At 36.5% G+C, this 17,607-nt stretch overlaps 1 protein-coding gene across 3 annotated transcripts in view; it reads right to left on the bottom strand.

The window, feature by feature from the left end:
* Positions 1 to 17,607, bottom strand: part of prkcz (protein kinase C, zeta) — a 179,044-nt gene that overhangs the window by 39,538 nt on the left and 121,899 nt on the right. For all 3 annotated transcript variants that reach the window (XM_042491932.2, XM_088082662.1, XM_088082661.1), the window contains one exon: positions 2,933 to 3,012. In XM_042491932.2, coding sequence (XP_042347866.1) covers positions 2,933 to 3,012 — 80 coding nt within the window. The remainder of the gene's footprint in view (positions 1 to 2,932; positions 3,013 to 17,607) is intronic.

Raw genomic sequence — 17,607 nt, 5'->3', positions numbered from 1 at the left:
TCTGAACTCTCCCTTTAAGAGAATAAAGCCATCTGGCTAAATTAGTAAAAATGTTGGCCACACACGATTTCATCATGCCTTACATGTGTACGTGTACATATAGCTCCCCTCTAACTGCTTACTTGGACTGTGCTCTTTTCATCACAACAATTAGGGATATTACTTACAGAGTTTAAGTGCATGTGAAAGGATGTTTGAAAGAACAGAAGCAGCTTCATGCATCAGAGCTAAACTAACACCCGGGCCACACTGCCCACACTGTTCACAGCAAAAATAGACAGTGAAAAAATCTGTTGATAGTCTTATTGACATCATAACAGCAACATTACAAATTTACTACAGTTTCAATGTCTCTTTAGAATATACAGAATATCTCACAGACATGAAAACCATAAATAAATATGTATGTTTATCTCAACATCTTGTTTGAATTTCAAATTAAAAGCCCTCTAGTGTTTAAGTTACCTTCATTTGTTAACATAATACTTTTATTGTAAAATACTCATGGCTAATCAGATTTCTTTTACTAGAGAAGATAGAGCTGACAGGCAGCACCGCTGTCTGTGTATAGACAAAATGTGTGCGAGCTGCAGCAGCTCAGCGAGGTAGCCATCATTCACAGGCAGAGGAAGGCAGTGGCCCAGGGCATTAGACATAAGCCTTGTTGCAAAAAATACAAAACCAAGGGCTAAAATGCTTGAATGTAAACACACAACAATTGGTATGCTCTGTGTACTGTGTTAATAATTCAAATTCAAAAAGGCTGATATTTTTAAAGGGCTGCATAAGCGTTATACATTTTTTTGATTGTTTACTGCAAATCACCTATGCTTCTGACCCTTCACCAAAATTGTGACTGCTGCCTGAAATGCCTGATTTCACGGCAGCTTTTCTAAAAAGTTGCAATGCAAGTTGCAATATTTTCCTGCCTTTATCGAAATGAAATTGAGGGGCTGAGTGAAAAAGCCAAAATAGTTGTGATTTTGTCTCAGATTTAGAGTGTTATGACCAATTAGTGATTGTCATCGATCAGCTGTTGCTGTGTTCTGAAGCAGAGCTGAGAGACTATCTCTGTGACCTGCTCTCCTCCTGCTCACTCTATATTTGCGTGAATTGTTGCAATTGCAACATCGCAAAATCCTAAAGGGACTGGGTAATGCGGCATGCCACACTACAAAAACTGTTCAGAATGTCCCGCGGAATGTAACAAAGAGCTCAAGGCATCGACCTTGGCTCCAAATTTCCAGATTCCCAATTTGACAGAGCTTCCTGGACATGTCACTAGAGCCAAGTCTGGGCCACATTTGGGACACTTGGATCAGACTTGGCTGTGACTTGTGGAGGCATGGACAGAGGACCTCTGGAGGTATCCTGCTGTGTCAGGCACCAGGGCATCCTTTGAGTTCTGTGAATGCTGAGGTGGGGCACCAGCACATCCCACAGAAGCTCGATCGAATTGGGATCTGGGTTATATGGACGCCTGGTGACAACTTGAGCTCGTTGTCACGCTCTTTGGGCTATAATGGAGTAGTTTCTGGGGTGTGGCATCAGGGAGTGCTGCTGCCATGAAGGGGTGTACTTGGTCTGTAATAGTGTTTTGGTGAGTGTTGTGTGTCAAGTGGCATCCACATGATTACCAAGCTCATTCTCATTCCAAAGTCATCAAATACTGCTATTTTTTCAAAACAAAAGCTATCTGACTGTGTCTCTGTGGACAGAATACCATCAGTTGCTGATACAATGCATTTTATTTTGAAACATTTACAGGATGGGGTTGTCAGCTGTGTAGGAGCTTGTATAACTTCATAAATAAGTGTAATATGTGCTTATAAATAAAAAAATACATCACCCATATCAGCAGGCATCGGTATGCCTTAAGGCCCAGTTAACGCTGGACTATTTTGATGCAGAAAGAATGGACTAGTTATAATTATTTGTGTTAGAGAAAAGTTATAGTGTTATTCAAATTGCATTAATTTTACAGATGTTTTGTTGGACTGCTAGATCTGAGGTTTGTTACTGTAACAACGAGTAACTGTTTTGTTACTCCTCTTAAAAGTGACTTGAATTTTACATTGTTTTATTTATTTTGCTGTTTGATTGCTAAATGTAGATTGCACTACATTCCTATTACTTGAGTGGAATAAGCATCTTGCATTAATTTTATTTTGGAGAGACTTTATATCAGACTGCAAAACACAGATTACCAGTTAAGACTGGGCTGTTTTTTGATGGGGAATAATGCCCTGCAGTGTACGACAAGTTTTAAAATTCTATTTTCGTTAAATTCGTTGTTATATTAATCGAGTAATAAAATAATAATAGTTAGATCAGTTTAAAAAATAATCGATAGATTCATCGATTCATCGAAAAACTAATCAATAGATTAATCAATGAAAAAATAATAGTTAGGTGCAGCCCTAGGTTTTTTTCCCATGACCATGTGCCTCCTTCCCCTAATCCTAACCATCTGTGTCAGCGTGTGCTGTGCTTTTTTTGTTGACATCCTGGTGTTGGTTGCTATGTGCTTTTGTGGCCTAAACATAACCCCATGTAGCATAATGCCACCATGTGCTTGTGTTGACATCAGGGTAGTGGCATCCCAGAATGTAATGAGAAGACATAGAGGGATACCTTGAGTGTAATATGTAGACATGAAAGTCCACTGCAAAGCGGAAACATATGATAAGGGATAAGGGATAAGAATGTGTTGTAGTATCCTAGTTCTACCTATCAACCCATCATTAAAGATTCACCTCACTGCAGGAACAAGAATACACTCAGGAAGTCTGAGGCAAATAAAGAGGCCTTCCTTGGATGTACATAACATGGACCACGTTCTTGGCCATGATCCCACACATCTGACTGAGCAGTAGTGCGCACAGATAGAGAGAGAGAGAGAAAGGGCTGATTGGGAGTGGACTGCTCTCACCTTGTTTAGAAAGCCCTTGAGCACGCTGGCAGCTTTCACCGACAGAGACCTTGGGATGCGAATGGGCTTCTCAAGAATAACTGTTGGCAAGAAAAGAAGGACAGCAACAAAGAGAGAAAGAGAGAGAGAGAGAGAGAAAGAGAGAGAGGCAGAGAGAGAGAAAAGGACAATCGTGAGTAGGGAGGAGGATGATTCACAGTCCAACCTGCCTGTGGGTGACCATGTCTGCTGAGTGGGAGTCAAAGGAAGGGAGGAGTTAGAGAGGACACTATTCTGTTCTTCTGATGGTCTACACACAGCCTTGAGACTCCCACAGCTCAATGCTGTCATACTAACGAGAACAAAAACACTCTGAAAAATCCTTTTTTCCCTAAAAACCTAAATAGAAGGACATAGTGCTGCTTCACACATGAGTGGGTCACACTGAGACCGGAGTTTTTTTTCCTTCTATTGAAAGCTCAAGGTTATGTGATCAGTGTGTGTTCTCGTACAGAAGTGGTTACTCCCCCATCAAAATGAAATTTTTCAGAACAAGATAAGAGACTGCTGTGCCACAAAACATCAGAATACTGTAGATGTAAAAATGTGAGATGAGGTACGATCTCTATAAACTCTAATCTTATTTCTGGGTCAGGAGCGTTGCAAATGCTAAAACCTGCTAATCTGCTAAATTGACTCTCTTGAGATGAGAAAATAGGACTTGGCTCTTTAGATGGTAAAAAAAAAAACAAAAAAAAAACCTGGCAGTACTTTCCATTACAGCTTGGTTAAACTCTTGGTAGTAGTTGGGTAATAGTTTGATAATTGGTATTAACAATAGGTACATATTAGACTAACATTTTCAACACAGCAATAAAGGGACAAAATCAAAAGGTCAAATCATATATAACACTAAGACTACAACATTTTGGTGAGAGTATAATAACTTGCTGGTGATAAAATGGTTATAACAGTGCATTCATTTGAATAAAAATGGTAATGGTAATATGGTGATATTAATGGCGTAATAACACAATAATCATGAGGCAGTATAGGTTGATTTTTTTCATAACATTATAGGCTATAATCTTCAGTGGTATCACTGTATAATGGTTTACCAGGGTATTCAGAAATCCCAAAGGCATGTTTTTCAGTACCATCATCTGTTAAACTCACTGTATGTAGTGCACAGCATGCACTACCACAGCTCAGTCACCGGTCTCTACTGGTGGAACAGGCAGCTGAGATAAAAGACATAGCAACACCTAGTGGTGGAGGGAGAAGTCACAGGACTCTAAACAGCCGGCAGCAAGCGGGCAGAGAGAGACTGTGGGGCATGTTTTTTTATATCTCACTTGGTGAATTAAGGATTTATTTAGACCAAACAGGAGCTGGTGATTGTTGGAACAGAGGAATTACTGGCTAGATTACTAACAAGAGTAACCAAGATGGTTTGGATGAGTTTTATTTTGTTTCTGTTGAGTTTTAAAGAAATGAGTTTTATGATGAGGCAAATAAGCCAAGTCAGTCTTCTGTGACCAAGAGCAAGTTGAATTCAAAAGGTGAACAGTCATATTTCTGGGTTAATTTTTTCTTTAATAAGGAAAATAGGTGTGATAATATCACTTTTCTTAACATTTTGTGGGTTTATTTTCTGTATTTATTAGTATTTATTGAGGAGGAGGGGTAAGTGCACTTATACCATCATATACTGTCTAGATTTACTGCCCAAGCCTAACGGGCTACTACCAACGAAATACCTTCAAAATCTCATAAAATTTCTTGTAAGTCAAAACTGTTAATTATGACATTATAAAGCTGAAATTCAACCTCACTTTTGTTTGAAACATCCCCTTTTGTTTTAAGGTAGTCTTGAACAGCCAGCGTCATATCCATAGCTCTGTCAGTGCCAGAGAAAGGTCTGGAGGAACCCATTATTATTCTGGTGTAAGGGAAAAAAACAATGGGTTGTTTGTATTTCTATCAACCAATCAACCAAATGTGCCCTTGCAAAACCGAAGCGTGCATATAGTGGAATGGGAGGAGAATGCCAGCTGAAATAGCTAATCAGTGCCAGGCTTACACCCACAGTCTTCATCCAGTGAGTCAGACTAGTTTTAGTGTAATAATGTTGAATTATATGTTTAATGCTTTCACAGTTTAAAAAAAAAAAGAATTGTTCTTAATTCATCGTATCCGTCCAACTTCTAAAATCAAATCTAAACCCTGCTTGGATATAGTGGATGTTGGTAAAAAAAATAATGAGATGAGAAAGCAATCTATGTTTCAACCAATACAGTGGTGCAACTGTTATTATTGGCTCATTTTATTTGACAGATATACAAAGATACTGTTGTATTAGTATCAGCTTTATGAAGACTTTGAGATATGTTTGAAAGCTCTGGAAAATTAGTGGACTTTAAGTTAAGATTTTTGTTTTTAGTCACACTACTGTTTCCAAGGTCAATAATAACCTTTAATGCCCAGGTGCAATAATAAAACAGTGTTACCATAACGCTCCCTCAAACTATTATTCCAATATATTTCAATTATTAAAATTGTACATGTTTAATGTTAATACCACCTCCCCCACTGAATCATGTTTGCCAGCTGTCTGTCTGTCTATCTAAGGCTTTGGGGTTGGCATGTGGAGCACTGAAGCTCAAAGCAGGGTCTGGCAAAGGGTCTAGCTAGGTGGCATATGGCTGGGTGGCTCCTATAGTGAAGGAGTTGCTTTCCATTGGCAAGCGTTCATTTTGGAACCTGCTGCTCTACCAGTAAGACCTCCAGGAGGATGGTACTGGTGACAGATGCTAGCCATGGTACCATGCTACGCTCCTGACAGTCACAGCACAGACATAATGCGTCACATGAAGCAACTGTAGTATGGAGGAATTTCTGTTATAGAGGACTGTGTGGGTGACTGTGTGAGAGGGGGAGGGAGGAAAAGATATGTTAGTGTACCATATGGCTCAAGGAACACAAATGCAAATAGGACACACATTATAGAGGTTCCTTCATCCCGAGGGTGTGATCACACCCACAGTTTGTTTTCTTTGGTCCAACCCACTCTGAAACAGTGGACTTTGTTGCAATTTTGTATTTATGTTGTAGTTTGGCACTACCACATTACTTACAGAAAGAATTACCTTCCTTATAACGGGAAACAGAGTTCCACAAGGTTCTGTGCTTGGACTAATAGTATTCCCTTATATATACTTCCTCTCTGCAATACTATTTGAAGAACTCCAGAACTGTTTGCTGTTATGCAGACAATACCCAATTATATTTTATGGTTTGTTGTCATTTTGGACTTTGATTTGAACTTTGAAGGCCATGTAAGCAAAGTGAACAAGACATCAGTCTTCCACTCAAGAAATGTTGCAAGAGTAAGGTTTGTTTTTAACAAAGTAGGACACCAAGATATTGATTCATATTTCATTGCTGTCAGGTTGGGCTATTGTAATACCCTCTTCACTGGCCTAAAAAAAATGCTGATAGGAAATTTTCATCTAGTTCAGAACTCTGCTGCAAGACGTAAACAAAGATTAGGGATATAAAACATATTACTCCTATTCATAGCTGCCATGCAATGGCTCCTCTTTCCTTTTATACTACTTTTGTACTTTCACATAAAAAGCTCTTTATGACATTACACTTTCTGACATTTCAGACTTTTTTGAACTCCTTATCAACCAACAAAAGCCCCTCTGATGCTGGTATTTCTACTGCTCCTTGAGTAGCCCACAAAGTGAGTGGGTTACCTGTTTTTAATTACTGCGCCCCAAGACTGTGGAACATCGTGCCCAGTTACGTTAAATATGAAAGCTCTGTTGACATTTTTAAAATCAACTGAAGACCTATTTATCAGTCCCTTCAGAAAGTAGCCATCGCAACAATTAACACAAATTCAGCCCATCCCTGTGGATTCTGAGCGATCTTCTGATTTTATGTGGGGTTCAAAGGATGGTTTTCTGAATTTACATTTAAATGTTTTTGCAACTGTACGGTGCAGAGGTGTGCATATGTGCGGACGTGCACACCTCTCAAATTTCATTAATGATTTGTTTGGAACTGTGTCAAAAAAGCTTTGACTCTAGTCTTGAGGAAACTTCAAAATACACAAAAGAAAAAACAAAAATGATTATACTCAAAGTACAAAAGAAACATCCCCCTTATGTCACCAATTGACTCGCATTCATATTTGTATGCTTTAGAAGTAGAGTATGATCCAACCTTAGGTTAATGTGCATGGATGTCATTTGGAGACATTTGTGTGGCCGAACGCTCTTTTTTATGTAGATCTATAGAGATTTTTACATGTATATTTGCAGAATTATTATTTTCTCACCATTCGGCACCTGTAGCAAACACTATTCACTTTTATTATTCACTTAGACATTATTCAGACAGCAGAATTAGACCAAGTAGAGTAGCTGGGCAAATCCAAGGACAGAATATTGATTAAAGTGCTGCTTCTCTCTGCGCTTCAATGGCATTGACACATTCTTTGCAAAGCGTAACGACTGTGGACTTATTAGATGCACAATGATACATTACATTATGTGAAAGGACTCACAACTTTATAATTACTGTCAAAAATCCTTTTATCCTTGATCTTGATCTCGTCACCAGGTAAAACTTTCTCCATGAACGTTTCAAAGTAATCTACGGGGGTTGTGTGCTGGAACAAATTTGGCCAACCCAGAGCATTGGTCAAAGATGATACACTGCACTGAGCAACTTTCTCTGCCAGGCAACCCTGCTTTTTTTAAAGTTAACTTTAGTGTAGTTTAGTTTTATCAACCAGAACCTTGGTGTACAATTTTACACAGTTTTCATGTCAACAAAGTTTTTGTAAGATTGGCTTTTCTGGTTACCAAAGTTACAATAACAACTACAAACAGTAGACAACAAATCTTTAGAAACATATAGGTTGGATTACATTATTCCTTATTAAATAAAGAATAAAACTAAAAACTAAAACTAAAATAAATTTAAAGCACAGAAAAGTGCACATTTGCCTGAGTTGAATTTAACAAAAGTAATGAACGTTTATGCAGGATTTGTCAACCTGCATTTGTGTGTGATCCACAGCTTTAGTGTTAGCAACAGGTTGCCGGCTCCAATGGTTACGTAGGCTCGTCGTATTGTTGCAGTGTTTTAACACTGACTCACAAGGCTCACACACGACGTATCTATTATCGACTTCGTGTATCCAATCGTTGGCTTTTAATGTTGTCGGCACTGATTTTAACACTCTGCTACCTCACACTACTGTTGCCATCTTAATGAATAAACAACAGACGTTTGGGGGTCAAGCAGGGCCTCTGAACAACGTCAATCACACTCCGGTGGCACTCACACTGCCCCCACGGGAGCAGGGCGTCATTACAAACGAAAAAATTGATTTCAGGATTTTATGAATCAATACTGAATTGGCAAAACACATATTGCAATGCACTGATGAATCGATTTTTTTACCCAGCCCTAATAACTTTTAATTTTGACCAAACTAGAGCTGGTGATTGTTGAAACAGTGGAATAACAAACTAAACAACTAACAAGACTAACCAAGGCAGTTTACTAGGTAATTATGCTAGTCTTAGGGGCCATTTACACGGCAATGATTCTTGCATGAAATGTTAAACTTTTGCTGCGGTTTGTCCTTTCGTTCACACGACAATTGCGTTTTGGGGGCCTGAAAACACAAACTTTTGAAACTGAGTTCCATAATCTTTTGAAAACGCAGCCTTTTCTGTCTCTGTGTAAACTGACAATGCACAAATCCTGTGAGAACGGTGATGTCATGGCCACACTTTGCGCATGCGCGTGGTGTTCTTCTATGGTGTGTCATTACAATGTTACACTAAAAACTACCGGCCTGGCATGCAAACCACAGCGTTTTCTGTGGTTCTGGCAGATCCATGTACATGAGGATCATTCTCACAATGTTATCATATGAACGCAGATTTTTTTTTAAATGTAAAGGAAAGACGTTTATAGTAGGGCCATTCTCATCTAAAGAATGAAAGAAGAATGTGTACGGGTGTTCTTCTCTGTTGAATTAGGAAAAGGGTGTAATAATATTTCCTTTTGAGAGTGAGTGTATTATATATATATATATATATATAGTATTATATACAATAAGTAGACTGAAAAAGGCAAGAGAGCTTGCTGAATATAGCGAACTTGCCGGTTGGCTGTGTGTGTGTGTGTGTGTGTGTGTGTGTGTGTGTGTGTGTGTGTGTGTGTGTGTGTGTGTGTGTGTATGAGGAAGGGTTGTGCCACACACTAATTATGTCATAGACCTTGGTTAAATTACATTAAGGTATTATGAAAAGAACCCCCCAAGCCTAATGTAGGTGATGTCATATATGCTTTATCAATCCACATTATAGTCCCTGCTTCACAAAAAGCATAGCAGCACATAAAACCAAATGTTAGCATTAGTCCAGACTCTTTTCTGTTCTCTTCTTTGTTCTTTTCTTTTTTCACTTTTTTGACATTTTCCAAGTCATTACTAGCCATCATATTCCTACATCTGTCTCCTTATACCATTAAAACCATCACTATGAAAAGACAGAAAGCATACTCATAAAAAAATGTTTGTGCTTTTACTTTCTAACTCTCACAATTACTCTGCAGCTGGACTGATGGAAGACAGAGACTTGTGTTTTCAGGGGTCTCAGTGTTGCTATTTGGCGCCATTTCAGTTCAAATGAAAATGTATTTAGCTGCCAAATGAAGCAAAGTAATGCGAGGGGAAAAAAACGCTGAACTGTTCCACACATGCACCCTAAATCTCATCTGTAATAGAGGCCATGATGTACTGCCAGATTCTCCACAGTTCATGAGGGGTGGGGGAGCATGCATTACAGCATTGCATGCAGCAGTACATCATTACATGAGTCCTCAAATATTAACCAGTTTCTAGCACACACATTCTGTCAGAGCATTTTCAAGTTGTAAGATCCACATAGATAACAGCAAATTACTACAGTCTTGTATCCTTTGGAAAGATTACCAGGTTGTTTTTCTTGCAATACTATTCTTATTTAACCCTTTGAAATGTGAACAAATTTCTTTGATTTCTTTCAAAAACATGCGAGAAGGCAATGAGCAACAAAAGATGAAATTACCCAAAAATGACGAGAAATGAGTAAAAAGTGCAATTGCCTTTTCCAATTTTTATGAAAGAAATGGACCAATTTGCTTAGGGCCCAAGGGTTTGTGAAAGGCATCTGAAAGCAGGACAAGAAAAGCAATGTCCCTTCGGGTTTCAAATGGTTAAGGAGTTTAATCCCTCCGAAGGCAGAATTTTTTCAATCTATACAGGACCATGTAATCTGTAGACTGAATTTGAAACACAAAAATTACTACATTTGATCAGAACAGAGAAACAATATGACTGTATTTTCTTGAGCTGTTGCTTCCCACAGCCTTCTCAGGTTTTCTACTGTATATCACTAATGTATATATCACAAAAAGTCTACTCAAATGCCAAAAGATGTCACCAACTAAAACAAAACAGGAGAGACTACAGAAAACTAAAACTAATTAACATTTAAGAGAAATAAAATTAACCCTGTTTCTGAGATCCCTCCGTTTTAATGAAGCATACCAGAAGCATCTAAGCCTGGATTTACACACACATAAATCCTTTACAGCCCAGAGCTGAATGTTATTCCATTACATGGAATCTGTTTTTTCCTCTCTCTCACAATATCAGTTATGCGTCACAGAGGGTTAAATTAACATGTTTTGGTTCAAATGGCACCAAAACAGTATGCCATGCTCTCAATATTCATATTTGATTTCCCACTATACTTCCAATCCCTTAAAGCACGAAGGATGTAGTGAGAAGCTGTGGACATTCCTGCTGATGGAACACAGACAGGTACAGCGTGCAGTTGTAAACTATGGATGGAACATTAAGAAAAAACTGTCAGTATGACTTTTCACTATAATAGGAACTTTTAAGAGTGAAACTAATCTTTTGAAAATTATTTATTTAGTGAATAGCTATCCAAAAAACTGCAGTTACTGAAAACTTCAAACATTTACAAATCTAATTTTACAATGGTTACGGAATTTACTATCTTTTTTTCTCAACGTTTTCTTGCAGTCGATTGGTCCATCAGCGTGGTCTAGATATGGATTGTCATGTTACTTTTTTTAACCCTTTAAGACTTGATCGACATTTTAGTGTACTGCACTCAGATGCCTTTTACAAGCATTTAAACCTCTGAAACCTGAGAAAATGTACTGGATTTCTTTCAAGAACACAGGAAAAAACATAATGAACACCTTTGAAAAGATGTGTTCCATAAACTGCAAAAAAATCGGTAAAAAGTGACCAAAAATTAAACAGAAACTTAGCTTTTTTCTTTCTGTCTGTCTGACTTTCTTTTTTTGTGTTTATTTTTCATGTAATTTCTTTGTAACTAATTACAAATTCTTCTAACCCTAACCCAAAAGCCATACAGATTGAGAGAGCACACAGACTAGGACGGCGTCTCACAGGTAAATCCAGGCCAATTGTGATCAAATTTGCAAATTCTAAGCAAGTCGACCACATTCTTTCCTTGAGCAAAATGTTGAAAGGCTCTCCCTTCGTTATTACCAAGCAATATCCAAAGGAAGTTGTGGTAAAAGAGCGCGAACTGTTCCCTGTAATGATCTAAGCTTAAGAGCAAGGACAAAAAGTTAGTCTGGTAATGGATAAATTATATGTTAACGGCGAGCTGTTTAATCCAAAACAAATTAAGCTGACAAGTGACGTCACAACCATCGGCGACGTCTCTGTTTCAGCGCGCCTGGCGAGGATTGAGAGAAAGAAAAAAAAAAAAAAAAAAAAAAGGACAACGAGGAGGACAGAGGGAAAAAAGAAAAACAGTGCCTAGGATTATTTTTTTCTCTTTTGAATGGAGGAAAGACATGAACTAATAAGAAAAAGAAGACAAGATTTTTTTTTTTTTTTTTTTCCTTCGCCTGTTTATTAGATATTTTTGCCTTTTCATGTGAAGAAAATTATGGGAGCTAGAAAGAAATTGATTTACTTTGTTTCCTTTTGATTGAAAGGTGAAAATAATCTCCCAAGTCTACACTTTATCAATTTTTGTGCTTATTTCCCCACATTTCTGGAGCTAAGGAAATTTTTTATTCTTTTTTTTTTTTGGAACGGACACATAGAATGATGAACTTTTAGTTATAAGTTCTTTTGTCTTACTGAGGGTGCATGTTTATGTGTGTGTGTATGAATGTAGGTATGTCATGCAAGTACTTAGTATGGGATTTAAAAATGAGAATAATAAAGGTAATTATGGAGTTTAAAACAAACAATATATTTTTTAAGTAGCACATGGTATAGAGATCTCAACATATAATTTGCAATGGGCTGGCAAGCTGTACCAAAAGACAAGAAGTACTTACGTGGCAAAGATAAATCTGATATAAAAATTTTTTTGTCTGCAAGAAAACCCATTCAACACCTGAAAAAGAAGCACTCTGGAGGTCGGAGAATGGGATGGTAGAAATTTACTTTAGCCACCGAGTCAGTAACAACAGAGGAGTTATGATTATGCTTAAAAAGATCTGCCTTTACACTATTCATAATTTACTATCAGATTCAGAAGGCAGATGGATAATCATGGACCTAACTATTGATAATTTGAACATACAGTTAATCAACTTATATGGCCCTAATGATGATAATGCAGTTTTTTTTGAAAATATTTTCAATCAAGTTAATACAGAGAAATCACATGTCATCATAACAGGAGATTTTAATACTGTTCTGAACATAAAAATGGACAGAGCCGGTACAACTACTATTAATAACCACCCACAAGCTTTAATTGAAATAGAAAATTAAAAGCATCATTAGATTTAGTGGATATATGGAGGTTTCGGAACCCAGGGTCCATAAGATATTCCTGGCGTAGAGGGAAGCAGGCTAGCCGACTTGATTATTTCCTTATATCCTTTTCTTTGGTTTCAAAAATAACAAAATCTTATATTGGTGAAAAACTGAGATCGGATCACTCTATAGTATGCCTCAAAATAATAACATCAGAATACCCACGAGGAAAAGGATACTGGAAATTTAATAAATCTCTCCTGAATAACCCAGAATTTATTGATAATACAAAACAGTTCATAAATGAATTCTTCCAGATAAATGAAAAAACAGCCAATCCTCATATCGTTTGGGACGCATTTAAGTGTGCCTTTAGAGGACACTGTATAAAAAATCATCAATTAAAAAAAAGAAACTACACAAAAGAAAATGGTCTAATTAAAGAAATTAAAGAACTAAATGAGAAATAGACATAAGCTTATTCACAGGAGCTCTCTGAAATATTAGAACAAAAACAAGATGAGCTAGAGAACATATACTATGAACGTGCCATAGGCCAAATAACCCAATCTAAGGCTGTATGGATGGAACGGGGGGAAAAATGTACTTTACAGTTTTTAAGACTACAGCAAAGAAATATAGCTAAAAAAAATATAACCAGCTTAACTACACCAAACAGTACTATTATAAACCCTCAAGAGATTTTAAATATGGAAGTGGAATATTTTCAAAACTATTTTACTTAGGAAAACACAGAATCCTGCAACTACAATATTTTTCCTCCAGTCAAGCAAATGCAGACTTACAACAGAACTACAGCAATCTTGTGAGGGAGATTTAACGGAAGATGAAATCCTCGAGGCTGTTAGATCTTTCTCTCGGGTAAAGCTAGTGGTTTGGATGGTATTCCGATGAGGTATATTCCACCTTCTTCAATGAACTCAAAACTTATCTTTTAGCTTCATTTAATTACTCTTATGTCAATGGTTTTCTGTCAGAAACACAAAACAAGGTGTCATTTCGCTGCTGTTGAAACAAAATTCTGATGGCCAATATAAAGACCCAACAAAATGGAAAATTGGAGGCCTCTATAACATTACTTTTTGCTGTGATAACCGCATACTTGCTAAATGTATAGCTTCACGATAAAAAAAGGTTATAGGCAATATCATAAATCATGAGCAGGTAGGATTTAGCAAAGGTAGATTCATTGCTGAAAATATTAGTCTCACCATCGATTCAATAGAAGACTGACAATCATATAATCAACCTGGTATTCTGTTTATCTCATATTTGGAAAAAGGCTTTTGACAAAGTAAACTGAATTTATTTACAATACACTTAAGTTTTTTAATTTTGGGAAAAATATTATAAGATGGGTACAGACTTTTTTATAATCAACCAACCAGTAAAATACTAAATTATGGATATTTATCGGACAGTATTGCACTATCTAGAGGAGTCCGGCAGGGTGTGCTCTATCACCTTATTTATTTATTTTATGTATGGAAATATTGGCCATCAGAATCAGAAATAATGTAGCAATAAAAGGTCTGCAATTGCACAATAGAGAATGTAAACTCACAATGTATGCCGATGATGTAACTTTCTTTTTACAACCAGAAGAAGAATCTCTCAATGAGCTAATTAAGGGTGAATATATTCTCAATTCATTCAGGGCTAAAGCCAAACTACGAGAAATGTGCAATTATGAGACTAGGAAATATTCTTGGAACAGACTATCAGTTAAAATCTGCAGCACCAGTGAAATGGACGAACAATGATGTTAAAATTCTGGGTATACATATATTTAATAATTTAAAAGACACGGTAAAATTCGATTATGAAATTAGAATGAAGCAAGTGAAGACACACTTACTTCCATCGAGAGAATTCCTTTATCCTTAATGGGTAAGTTACATTAATAAACTCTTTAGTCATTCCACAATTTGTGCATTTAATGATTACAATCCTTCCTCAGAGAAATCATTTCTAAAACTTTTGAACAAAAATGTTTAAATTTATCTGGAACAATAAACCAGATAAGATTAAGCGACAATGCATGTACAATTCACTAGAAAATGGGGGACTCAATTTAAAAAATCTAGAGATGATGAATGAATCTCTGAAGCCTCATGGATAAAAAATCTATCTTAATCCAAACTGGATATCTAGCCTTGGATTAACAAATAAATATGAATTTTCAAAAAGTAAACTATTTATCTATTTTCAGTTAAAAATACCCATATTGATTATATATTACAAAACAACCTTGATGGCATATCCACATTCTTCAAAGATGCATTGAAATCATGGCTAAATTTCCAATACTATCCTCCAGACGGCGTTTATGAGTTTCAAAATCAATTATTATGGATGAATTCTAATATATTAATAAATGGTCAACCTTTCCTGTGGAATACATGTTTACAAGCCGGAGTTATGTTTATCAATGATCTTATTAATACTTCTGGTGAAATGTTCCTCATATTCAGAGTTTTGTAGTAGATTTGGAGTTTGTGTCAAACAATTCAGTATAATCAATTATTATCTGCAATACCAATTAAATGGAAACAAGCGATAAAAGGAAAAAATTAAGTTATTAGTATGTAAACCACAGAGTAGGTGCAATGCATGGCAAACGAGGAACATAAACAAAAAGATATACATGTTTTATTTACATACATCTGGGACAGCCTTTTTCCCCCATAGAATCTGCAGGAAATGGGAAGATGAATTCAACCTCCCTATTCTTTGGAAACACTATTTTAGGAATATATATGTTAGTATAACACTTACTCAAGGATATTTCAACTAAAGATATTTTATAGAATTATAGCAACTAATAAGCATCTTAAATTATGTAACATCACAGGAAACTCGTGATTTGCAGATTCTGTGGGGTTGAAGAGGAAAATTTAATGCATCTGTTTTATTTTTTGCCCATATGTGGCCCAATTTTGGATGGCTGTTCAGAAATGGTTGTTTGAATTCAAAATTAAAATAGACATTTGTCCCATTACTGGATGTTTGGAGAGTTTGAGAACTTTCAAATCAATGTAGTGAATACAATATATTTTGTGGGAAATCTTAATTTTTAAGGGAAATCAAAGGAAGATCTATGTATAACTAGATTTAAAAATAAATTACACCAAAAATTCACACTTGAAAAAAGTCATAGCGGCAAATCTAGGCAAATTATGCACTCCACAAAAAAATGGGAAAAAATATTCTGGGACATACTCTGAATAATTTTGGATTCAAATAAGACTAAAAACAACCATTTTCTTTTCATTTGCTGGGTACAAATTTATTATAAAACGTACTGTGTAAGATTAATTTTGGGTTAGAAAAGAAAAAAAAAAGAAAGGAAAGAAAAAAAAAAAAACTTAAATAAATTAAAGCTGTGTATGTATAAAAAATGAAATATACGAATTTAGATATGTATAAGGAACTTGCATGATGAGAAGAGATTATGTCAAATCTTTGGTATATATGTAGGTATGAATGTACGAGTGTTTGAATGTTTTGTTTTTTTTTTGGGTGGCTTTAGTGTAACAATAGTTCGCACAGTTTATGGTGTAGTTGTTGGTATATATGGAAATTTGTATGTAATATTTTCTTTGTAATCATTGTATGTTGGTACATACATTAATAAAAAAAAAATATATAAAAAAAAAAAAAAAAAAAAAAAAATTACAAATTCTTGCTAAATTTTGAGCCATTTCTTATTAGCTTGTGTGTCACCCTTTTCCCATGTTTTTAAAAGAAATTGAGCTAATTTGCCTAAGTTTGAAAGGATTTATAGACCTGAGAGAACAAGTTCTTAAAGACTTGACATCTAGCTCCACCAGCAGCTTCATGTGTTTTAGGTATAAATGTGTCAACAACTATCGGATGGACATTTGGTTTTAGACATTCATGATGCGCTCTTTAAATTAATGGAATGGAAATGACCAAATAAATACCTGGAAAGCTAATGACACTCCCATCAGCCTCAGCTGCACTTCTAGTGCTGATCAACAAGAGGGTGAACATTGTACTCACTAAACATCAGCGTGCTAAAGGGGTACTTTGCCAATTTTCAACCAGCTTTGTATCAAAACAATGTGTCTGTGTAAAAAAACTTCACTCCATCTAACCAGCGCCTAAATATCTCTTCTCACTCCACAGCAAAACACTGCCATTAAACATGTCATCTGGCGGAGATTCACTGGCTCTTGGAGCTGTTGTTTGAACTACAGGCTGTACTTCTGCATTTTTTGTATTGCCCGCCACCCATGTCGCAACACAAAGAGTATAGAAGTGCATCAATAGACATACATGCCCCTCTCTCTCTCTCCTGAACTCACACCAAACTCACATCAAACAGTAAAACTAGGCAGAGCTGATTGAATTGAATTCAATATTGTTTGTTACCAGCCAGCGGCCACTGTTGCAAACAGACGACTTTGCATTGAGTCACCCTCCAGCAGGAGTGTTTATTGGTCTGGTGCGGTGCAGTGCATTCTGGTAGTTGGAGGTTTTCTACGTCTTGAGCAAAAGCATCACTTTCAAAAGTATTTGCATCTTTCTACTGCAGCGATATTCCAGTTTTATTAAAGGACCATCTTCACAGCAAGGAAGTGTACAGCCTCAGAGAGCCACTAGTATGGTAGGCAAGATAGCTAAAACTGCTTCAGAGCAAGGCTGTGTTTGCTTTGTATTTATACTCATCATCACCACAGGAGGATTACAAATGATTTCATGACCCTCTAATATTTCCTTCAGCATCACCATCTGGCCTCCAATTTCTTTAACCAGGACTTTTGTGTTTTGTAAACTAATGGCCAGT

The sequence above is a fragment of the Plectropomus leopardus genome, chromosome 9 (genome assembly GCF_026936395.1).
Source record: "Plectropomus leopardus strain MGB_pleo_1.0 chromosome 9, ASM2693639v1, whole genome shotgun sequence".
NCBI classification, from domain to species: Eukaryota; Metazoa; Chordata; class Actinopteri; order Perciformes; family Serranidae; genus Plectropomus; species Plectropomus leopardus.
This window is presented reverse-complemented; position numbering and strand designations above follow the sequence as displayed.